Below are 11,259 nucleotides of genomic sequence, written 5' to 3' on the forward strand. Positions count from 1 at the left end.
GCTACGTGCCCAAGGTTCCTACTACCCCCTTCAGGGATCAGGTAGTGAACCTGCAAGTGTTGCCCCCGGAGGAGGCATACCCAGCCCTAGCTTTGTTTTGTCCCGTCCGAGCCTTGAGATGGTACGTAGACCGGACACAAAGCTTCAGGACCTCAGATCAGCTCTTTGTCTGTTACGGAGGCCAGCAGAAGGGGAATGCCGTCTCTAAGCAGAGGATGGCCCACTGAATAGTGGATGCCATCACACTGGCTTAACAGGCACAGGGTGTGCCCTGCCCGCTCAGGTTACGAGCTCCAGGGCGCCAGGCCCTCACTTGATGAATCTGTGAGAACCGGTAGGGTTCCATATGTAGAGACCTAAGTGGATCCCATATGTGTAAAGTACACTGTATAGCCTCAGAGCCCGTGTTTCCCCGGCAGACTTCTGCCATTTCCAAGAGGGTTATAATCACCTCTAATCTTCCATATGCGCCTAAACGGTTGTTCATATGTGTAAGTGCTTCCGAAACCTCCTTCGGGAAGGATGGGGCTTCCGCAGCGTTCCTGTTCCAAGTGGTACGGGTATGTTTTCCCAGTGTTATCCAATCTCACTAAGTGGGTATTGCTACGACAACAGTGACTGGCCTTCTTGTTGCGAGCCCCGGTCTAAGCCGAAAAGGGGGCAGGAGGCTCGCACAGGACACTGGAAGGGTCAGCATCCATGCCGTTTTGGTAGGGATCCCAATTTGTCGGTCATTACCGTCGTGATGTCGAGAGTGACCGACTGAAAGGGAACGTCTCGGTTACGTATGTAACCCTCGTTCCCTGAAGGAGGGAACGGAGACGTCACGTCCCGTCACCACAGCTGCTGTACCACCACTGAGCGGCCGGGTCACCGGTTCGGCTCCTCAGCGAAAACCTGAGTATGCGTTGCACTTGCTGCCTAGTTATACTCATGCTGCGATCAGCGCCAGCTGGATGCAATCATCGCATGCCAATGTGCATTGGCTTGTTTAGTTTACACTCAAAGTATTCAGCAAATTTTTTCATCATTTTTGGGTGAACTATTCCTTTAAAGGTACAGTAGCAAGAAAAAAAAGTCTGTTGGAAAATGGTCATGAAATACTAAATTATGATGTTTTGATGCTGGCTTTATTAAAGGAAACCAGATTAGAAAATTAGATGGCCTCTTTAACCTTGCTTCAGGCTCTTTAAACCAGGACATGAAGATTTGATGCGCAATCAGGAGCTAAAATGAAGCAGATCTCTCAGATTAAACATTAGCATGCATGTCCGTTCAGTTTTACTCAGTTTGATTAGACAATACGGTTCAACGAGGTCATGTTTTAATAAAAGATAGTTATTAAATATTAACTTTCATCATGCAGCAATGTACCAAAATCTGATCTGATGAACAGATCAGCCACTGTGAGGAAAATATAAAGAGAGAGAAAGAGAAATGAAGATGGCAAATGGTCCCATCTGCTATTCTCATTATGGTTTTCCTAATGCAATCTGATCTCTGGTTCGACTGTTCCCAGGTCATCTTGACACCCGTGTCTTTGATTTCATACAGAAAGGGACACTTGGGAACTAATTGTCCACACTGACCTGTGATTCCTTATATCTGAATGAAATATCTAGCATGCTTAAACCAAAATCTGCAGTCGAAATCTGAGAACTATCAGTGTATTTGTATCCATTTTTGAGTTCTGCTAGCGATTTTTTGGAGATAAAATCATGGACATTATTATAATACTGAAACAAAGGTGCTAATGTTTCATGAAGCATATGGTGGCTACCATATAAAAAGCACTGCATATTTTTGTGTGACAAAAATAACACAAAATGGGAATATAGGGCTCAAAATGAGAGACCGCCTGAAAATAGGGCATTTTTGACACCTCTTGAGACTGAATCTCTCTCTCTCTCTGTCTGTATATTTCTCTCTCTCGTTTGCTGTTAGTATTGACCGTAATCTCTGTTCCACCTCAAAACTTCACCAAGAAATGTCTCAACACAATTACACAGCATGCAATTGATTTATGGAGCAATAGCATGTCTGTGCGTGTTTCTTTAGATTTTCCTCTGGAAAGCACTTTCCAGAGTGACTTTCCAGTTATATGAAGCACTTTTCACTTGCTTTGAGAAGTCTGATTCATTTTAGTGAATTGGTTCATTCAAGTGGTTCATTTGAATCAGTTATTCATCTATTTAAACTCACTAAAACTGGAAAATGGCAAAGTATCATAACATTGACCCTGTAAAGCTTGACATATAAAATAGAAATTGGAACAGTTTATTAAACCTTTAGACAAAAGACAAATGTGAAAGTTAGCATATGTGTTTTATCTTGAGTAATATATTTGATACATCAGGCTTTTATGGCACATATAGGAGAATATATGAAGTAATAAACACCTCAGTTTTATTCAGAGGCTCAAACTGAGCAAAATATGCAATTTGATGCAGATGCTGATATTTATCTGGCCAAAAATAAGATGCAATTCTTAAAGCTTGTAATGTAAATCAATGAGATCATCATAACAGAAACTACCTACATAAAATTATATAAATATCAGTCATCACTGTATATCTCCCAATAATAGGTCTTAGTAAGATGATAAATGCTGAGATTTATGATCAAAGCTCTGTAGTTTCAAAACATATAATGCAATGCAGTGCAATGATGTTTGAGAGATAAACAAACAAACCTTCCTCAAAAGCCTGATATATCATATTTGATATTCACATTCCAACATGATTTTTCTAAAAAAAATGATGAATGGATAGTCAAGTAAATGCTAAGTTGCTTCAGTCCGGTAAGTGTCCATCTTGAAATATTACTAACAATATACAAACTATTCTTATATTTACTTTATAAAAATGAGTAAAGGTTTCACAGCAAAAAGACACAACCTGAAGTATAATTTTTACAATTATAATAAAAGGCCTTTTACTTGCTAAAAAGTATGAACTATCAATTAGATGACAGAAGGCATGTAGTAGATTGTTTTTCACCAAAGCTTTGATCATATAATTTAGAGACCTTAGAAATCTGTGTATCAAATATGATACAGTAGGCTTTATAGGGTTCACTTCACTTCAGCTGTATAAAAGATTGACAAGTGATCTAAATAAGATGAGAGTAGTGTTAATTTCATTAACAAAATCTATGACAAAAAATGTTCTTCGACGCGCTTTTTTTCCCTTGACTAAAGGTCATTAAGCGATAACTGCGACTATATCAACATGCAATATCATTGAGGATAAAAGATGTATTTAAAAAATTAAAACTTTACCAAAATCTTATTTATTTATTTATTTATTTATTGGTCAAAAAATGAGACAGAATATTACAGACTGCTGTAATGTGGTGTTTTGGGTTGTGTTTCTTGTTCATGTTTTCATGTCTTTTATTTTGGAGTTTAATCATGGTCCCTGTTTGTGTCATGCTTCCCTTGCCCTCATGTATTCATGCCATTGTTTCTCTTGTTCATTGTGTCATGTTCTGATTGGTTGTCTTAGTCATGTGTCTTGTTTCCCATTGGTTTGTTCATGTCATGTGACCATGTTTTCCATGTCTTTTATTTTGTAATTGTTTCACTCTGTTTGTGTCATGCTTCCCTTGCCCTCATGTATTCATGCCATTGTTTCTCTTGTTCATTGTGTCATGTTCTGATTGGTTGTCTTAGTCATGTGTCTTGTTTCCCATTGGTTTGTTCTTGTCTTGTGACCCTCTTGTTTGCTATAAGTAGCCATCATGTTCCCATAGTCTTCGTAGTGTATTGAAGTTGTAACCCGCTGTCGGTGTGTCAAGTCTGTTCATGTCAAGTCAAGTCTGTTCATGCCTCGTCAAGTCTGTTCATGTCAAGTCTGTGTATCTTGTTTGGATTATGTTTGGATTTTGGATTTCACCTTGTTTTGAATAAAACTGCACTTGGGTTCTCACTACACTCGCCTACAGTGGACTGATTCGTTACAACTGCTGTACACACCAAGGTTATTATAGTTTAGAATTTTTAAATTAGTTTTATTTTAATATCATTTTCAAATTTGCTATACAATTCAGTTTAGTTTCATTGTTTATTTTGTGAACACTTTTTTTTTATTTGGATTATATAGTTTAGTTTCAGTTTTAAAGTTTAGCAGAATTAACAGATCACTTCCAGAGCGCAGGCCAAAGAAAGACTCAAATAATGCTACCTATCAGATTATGCTACCAACACTGTATTTGTCCTACTGTAAGGGTAGGTTTAGGGTTGGGGTAGGTGTACATCTTAATAAAGCCTCGCACCTTATTAATATCATGCTGGAAGCAAAATCTGATAGGTAGCACTTTTCGCTATCGAATTATTCTACCATCTGTTTTAATGGGAGGTAGCAAAATCTGCGATCGTCAGAACACCGGCGCCACACAGCTCATATATTTTTCCGCCAAGGGGTGAGAACGTAATGATTACGAAAACGATTATTTATTTTTGATAATTATTATTTTATTTCAGTTAGTTTTTCAATAACTGTTGTTGGTTCCGTTTTAGTTTTTCAATTATTTTGTCATTTTTATTTTATTTCAGTTTACAAAAGTTTTCATCAATCGTTTTCGTTTTAGTTTTCGTTTACGAAAATAACTTTGGTACACACCTCTACTATGCGAGCGTTCATGTTTGCGGTTGCCAGATATCAAACGTTCAAATCCCCCAATCAGAGCTATGTGTACGAGTCCACATTCTATTGATTTATGTTTATTGGTGAAAGTGCAATACTTCTAATGAAATGTAAGAATAAATGTATCAAATGACAACAATCATTGTGATTGTAATTTTGAGAAATATATTCATTTTTATCTTTTTTAACCATTATACAGCATGATGAAAATGTGACTAAGTTTTCATTTATTAAAACTAGAATAAATATGCTAAAAAACTAAAAAAAGTGCATTTGACACAGGACTAAGACTTAAGTTAAAAATAGCTGACAAAATGAACACTAGATGAGAGTGACACACATAAACCTCTGAACCCTCCCGTCTCATGACCTTGAGGTCAGCAGCTCTGGTCAGGGACACCATTACTGTCCAATTAGACGGCCAGAGGAAGACGGTGAAGTTTCCCGGTGTCCTCTAACCCAGCAGGGCTCGAATATGAGATGAGTGTGTGTATGTGTATGTGTGTGTTGAGAGTGTGTTGTAGTAACCTCTAAAACCTCTCGAGTCCATGAGCAGAACCTCTGCCCCATTAATACTTAATGCAGCACCTTGTCTTGACCTCCGTCTCTGAGCGCCTTTTATCGCTCACTGGCTGAGATGACTTCTCCGTAACCGCCTGAAATCAAGGCCCTGATGTGATGGATGTGGGGTATAAAGGGTAGTTAAGGCAAGACACTACAGGCAAAATCAATGGTTATTTATACACTGGTCAATTTGGAAATGTTGCTTCTGTAACTTGACCTGTTGTAGGCTAATGGAAATGAAACATTCAAAATACTCATTTAAGTGTATTGCTTATGTATACTTCAATTCAAACGGCTGCTGAAAATTCAGCTTTGCATCACCGTAATAAATTAAAATTTTAAATATATTCAAATAGAAAACCGGTATTTTAAATAGTTATGATATTTCACAATTTGACTGTTTTTACTGTATTTTTGATCAGATAAATGCAGCCTTGGTGAGCAGAAGATACTTATTTTAAAAACATTAAAAAAAATAGTATTTTGTTTATAGGATTTTTTTTTTTTAAATGATTTCAAGGCTAGTGGGAAGAAAACGCACTAATTGAAATAAAATATTCAAGCATTTGTTTTATTGCAGTCTGTTGATTTCAATTACAATAAAGGATGATTTCTCAAAATGATTTTTTCTCCTGCAGTGTGTCAAAAATCTCCATTTTAGCAGCACTTACATACACCAATCTACAGTGGGTACAGAAAGTATTCAGACCCCCTTAAATTTTTCACTCTTTGTTATATTGCAGCCGTTTGCTAAAATCATTTAAGTTAATTTTTTTTCCTCTTTAATGTACACACAGCACCCCATATTGACAGAAAAACACAGAATTGTTGACATTTTTGCAGATTTATTAAAAAAGAAAAACTGAAATATCACACGGTCCTAAGTATTCAGACCCTTTGCCCAGTATTTAGTAGAAGCACCCTTTTGAGCTAATACAGCCATGAGTCTTTTTGGGAAAGATCCAACAAGTTTTTCACACCTGGATTTGGGGATCCTCCGCCATTCCTCCTTGCAGATCCTCTCCAGTTCTGTCAGGTTGGATGGTAAACGTTGGTGGACAGCCATTTTTAGGTCTCTCCAGAGATGCTCAATTGGGTTTAAGTCAGGGCTCTGGCTGGGCCATTCAAGAACAGTCACAGAGTCGTTGTGAAGCCACTCCTTCGTTATTTTAGCTGTGTGCTTAGGGTCATTGTCTTGTTGGAAGGTAAACCTTCGGCCCAGTCTGAGGTCCTGAACACTCTGGAGAAGGTTTTCGTCCAGGATATCCCTGTACTTGGCAGCATTCATCTTTCCCTCGATTGCAACCAGTCGTCCTGTCCCTGCAGCTGAAAAACACCCCCACAGCATGATGCTGCCACCACCATGCTTCACTGTTGGGACTGTATTGGACAGGTGCCTGGTTTTCTCCACACATACCGCTTAGAATTAAGGCCAAAAAGTTCTATCTTGGTCTCATCAGACCAGAGAATCTTATTTCTCACCATCTTGGAGTCCTTCAGGTGTTTTTTAGCAAACTCCATGCAGGCTTTCATGTGTCTTGCACTGAGGAGAGGCTTCCGTCGGGCCACTCTGCCATAAAGCCCCGACTGGTGGAGGGCTGCAGTGATGGTTGACTTTCTACAACTTTCTCCCATCTCCCGACTGCATCTCTGGAGCTCAGCCACAGTGATCTTTGGGTTCTTCTTTACCTCTCTCACCAAGGCTCTTCTCCCCCGATAGCTCAGTTTGGCCAGACGGCCAGCTCTAGGAAGGGTTCTGGCCGTCCCAAACGTCTTCCATTTAAGGATTATGGAGGCCACCGTGCTCTTAGGAACCTTAAGTGCAGCAGAAAGTTTTTTGTAACCTTGGCCAGATCTGTGCCTTGCCACAATTCTGTCTCTGAGCTCTTCAGGCAATTCCTTTGACCTCATGATTCTCATTTGCTCTGACATGCACTGTGAGCTGTAAGGTCTTATATAGACAGGTGTGTGGCTTTCCTAATCAAGTCCAATCAGTATAATCAAACACAGCTGGACTCAAATGAAGGTGTAGAACCATCTCAAGGATGATCAGAACAAATGGACAGCACCTGAGTTAAATATATGAGTGTCACAGCAAAGGGTCTGAATACTTAAGACCATGTGATATTTCAGTTTTTCTTTTTTAATAAATCTGCAAAAATGTCAACAATTCTGTGTTTTTCTGTCAATATGGGGTGCTATGTGTACATTAATGAGGAAAAAAAATTAACAAATGATTTTAGCAAATGGCTGCAATATAACAAAGAGTGAAAAATGTAAGGGGGTCTGAATACTTTCCGTACCCACTGTATATTCTGAGGGTTTTTACAGAGGTGTTTGTTCATATATCATTAATTTATACTTCACGTCTTTCTATTGAGTTTTTTTGCTGACTTGTAAAATATATTGCAACTGTTATACAATGAAACAGGGCGTCTGACAGGAAATTAAATAAAGTAATACACAAAACTCCAAGTCCAAAACATTCAAACCCTTCTCCCATCTGCCTGATTTATATTGCGTTTTATTCCTAAAAACATGATAGATAAAACACTGATTTATTGATAAAAAGATTCTGATTTCTGGAGTGATAAAAAGAGATCAAAAATTGCCTCTGAACAAACTGTTGACTCTAATCTGCCAGCGAAAGGATAAAGGAATGTTTTCATTAATAACACTTGCTGTGTCTGTCTTTGCAGGGCATTATGGGAAAGAAAACTTCCGCAGTGGTCAAGACATGCACAACTTCATCTCCTCCGGCTTTGTGACGCTCGGCAGGGGCCATCTGAAAGGTAATCACACAACAGCAAAAAAACTGATAATGATCAGAAAGGTTTCTTGAGCAGCAAATCAGCATATTAGAATGATTTCTGAAGGATCATGGGACACTGAAGACTGGAGTAATGATGCTGAAAATTCAGCTTTGATCACAGCTGTACATTACATTTTAACATATATTCACATAGAAAACACTTTAAATTGTAATACCATTTCACAATTTTACTGTTTTTACTATATTTTTGATCAAATAAATGTAGCCTTAGTAAGCAAAAGAGACTTAAAAACAAAAATAAATCTTAATTGTTCTAAACTTTTGAATAGTAGGGTTTCAATGCATTTTCAAAATGGTTTTTATTGTTTAAAATGGAGACAAAAAGTTTTGGATGCTTTTTGGTTGTCACACTTCATGAAACATGCTTATTGTTAATGTGATGAACTACGGTTTAGTAACAAAATAAGTTAAAGTGAAATAAGTGAATTTCAGATATATTTAAATTAGACTTAAATGCCCAAAAGTGCCCAAATATTTTTAGGGCCACTTTATCACTACATCCTGTTGATTACAGGGGTATTTTTAAATATTATTTATATACTATTTTCTTTTTAATTATCTTTTATTTTTATATTTTCATTATTTTTTTCTTTTAGATTTATTTTATTTTTATTAAATGCTATTTTATTATTTTTGTATTTCTATTTAGCTTTAACTTATTTTTTTTTAGTTTTAGTCATTTTAGTACTTTAACTTAAAATTATTTCAGTTAGTTTCCAAAGAACATGTCTAATTTTTGTTTAATTCCAAGTGTTTGTTTTGTTTGTTTATTTATTTTTTGAACAAAAGTTTACAAAAGTTTACTTGAAGTGAAGCTAAAATAAAATATAAATATTTTTAAAATTGCATCTGTAGTTTTAGTAATTTTACTATTATACTGAGTTAATGTTTATTTTTATATTTTCGGTTTTTTATTTTACTTTTAATTTAGTTTTAAAACAATTATATTTCATTAGTTTGTAATATTTCTATTTAGCTTTAATTTATTTTTATTTCAGTTTTAGTTTGTCATCTTAATACTTATTAAGTAGTACTTATTTATTTTAGTAATTATTTCAGCCAAAGAACATTTCTAAATTGTACTTAAGTTCAGGTTTTTATAGTTTATTTATTTTTTATTTTTTTCCAAAAGTTACAAAAAGTTACTTTAAATAAAGCTGAAATAAAATTTAACTATTTAAAATTGTAGCTGTAGTTTTATTGTACAAAAACTACACTGTTTGGTGATATTTAAGCACAATTTTCAATGCTCAGTATATGATGAAAGTGTTATATTAATATTAAAGGTCCTTGCACACGGAGTCCGAAATGTTCATATACGTTTTCGTATTCGTCATCCAAACCTTGCACAAATAATTGTGTTTTGACCTTGCATCAAAACACCTCTCAAAATGTACGGATGTGAAAAACGCAGAAAATCGAACACGATCCAAATTTTTTTGTGACGGCCTAAAGCAGTGTTAATTTCATTGACGAATAATTTTCGTCATAATGTTTGTCAGCGACATTTTTTTCACTGACGATAACGAACTAAAACTCTTTTTGAATGACAAAAACTATGACGAAAATATATTGACATTTTCGTCAACGAATAAAAACGAGACGAAAATGTTAGGGAGGGACGATTTGGGAAGAGATTCATTCAGAACGAATCTGCTGTGTGGTTCAGAGGTTAAATGCGTACATATGAACCGGCGGGACATAAGATAACATACACTTGCTGCACGTCGCATAAAACGTTAAAAAAATGTCAATATTTGGGAGTAAGAGGGAGCAGTTGGGGGTTCAGTGTGTGTGTGAGGGGAAGTTGTGACCTAATGGTTAGAGAGTCGGACTCATAACCCAAGGTTGCGGGTTCGAGTCTCGTACCGGCAGGGATTGTAGGTAAGGGGGAGTGAATGTACAGCGCTCTCTTCCACCTTCAATACCACGACCGAGGTGCCCTTGAGCAAGGCACCGAACCCCCAAATGCTCCCCAGGCGCCGCAGCAATTGACACTACGTCAGCGATTGACACTACGTGAGGTTGTATTTATTTTTTAACGTGATAATATCGGACGAAAATTTCGGACAAAGACCTTAAGGATGTTCCCTTTTCAATCACTCACCACCAAAAAGAAGTACACGAATAAAAGCCCCCGAATGTCTTTTAGGCGTGTTTCGTTTGCCGAGCGCGTGTCCTAAAGGGAGACTGAGCTGTTGACAGCGCAATAATGACGTTTCCTAAAGCTAATTAACAGACAGACAGCCTGTCAGAAAGAAAGCAGCTGCCAAGCGTCTGTGGCCTCTTCTCCGCTCCTCATTGTCTCTCCTGAGTGAATCAGCGTGGCCCACATAATGTGGCGTAATCAGCGCGCCACGGGCCGATTGTTAACACTACAACAACATAATCCACCTGCTTCCACATTCACGAGCAATAACATTTAGATTAATGACCGGCTGAGGAATATCGGTGACATCAGCACGAGTGCCGATGACATCACACGTTATTGTTTTAATGCAAAATAACCACTTTGGTTTCCTCGGCTAATAAAGGATGTCAGTGTGTTGAATCATATATTGATTGAGCTAATTGTGTGACGCTGCTGGCAGATTTGCGGCACGTGATTCAGATTTGACTGTAAAAGAGGATGAAGTTAATACCCCCACGCGCAGCGCTTCCTCAAGGTGAAAGAGTTTAATAAGTTGCTTAAGTATTTTTTGCTTATTCAACTTGGCTCTGAAGCCCTGCAGTTCATGCAAATTGGCCTTAATCTTCACCCTGTTTAATTCCACCTGATTGAATTTCTTTACAGATTCTCTTCAGAGGAGACGGAGCTGCCCGCTCGATCTGCTCCTCAAACTCTCCGCTGATTTGAGCTCAGAGCATGTTCAAGTCGACGTGAAATCAAAAACCGAGCCGCTTTACTTTATTAATGCATCATTCTGCTCTTGGTGTGAATGATTTTTAAAGTTTGTCTTTGAAATAGTTCATTAAAATGTTAATAACTTGCTATGAAACAACTTTACTTTTGAGCTGGTTATCATTAAATTAATGTTAACCAGTTGCCAAACATCTATTTAGACATTGTTTATTTTGCATTAAAGCAGTAAATGGGCATATATGTGTTTTTTTCAATGATAATAGTATCATTGAGATACTATTATAGTTTGCATTTAATTTTAGTTGAAGTTTTAGTAATTTTGTTGTTTTGACATTTTTAATTATATATATATA

The 11,259-nt window shown here is 37.1% G+C and overlaps 1 protein-coding gene across 1 annotated transcript in view; it reads left to right on the top strand.

The window, feature by feature from the left end:
• The window catches only part of LOC107750167 (protein shisa-6 homolog), a 37,570-nt gene that overhangs the window by 20,440 nt on the left and 5,871 nt on the right, over positions 1-11,259 (top strand). The window contains exon 4 of the mRNA XM_016565432.1: positions 7,910-8,002. Coding sequence (XP_016420918.1) covers positions 7,910-8,002 — 93 coding nt within the window. The remainder of the gene's footprint in view (positions 1-7,909; positions 8,003-11,259) is intronic.

The sequence above is a fragment of the Sinocyclocheilus rhinocerous genome, unplaced genomic scaffold (assembly GCF_001515625.1).
Source record: "Sinocyclocheilus rhinocerous isolate Xijiao unplaced genomic scaffold, SAMN03320098_v1.1 scaffold482, whole genome shotgun sequence".
NCBI lineage: Eukaryota > Metazoa > Chordata > Actinopteri > Cypriniformes > Cyprinidae > Sinocyclocheilus > Sinocyclocheilus rhinocerous.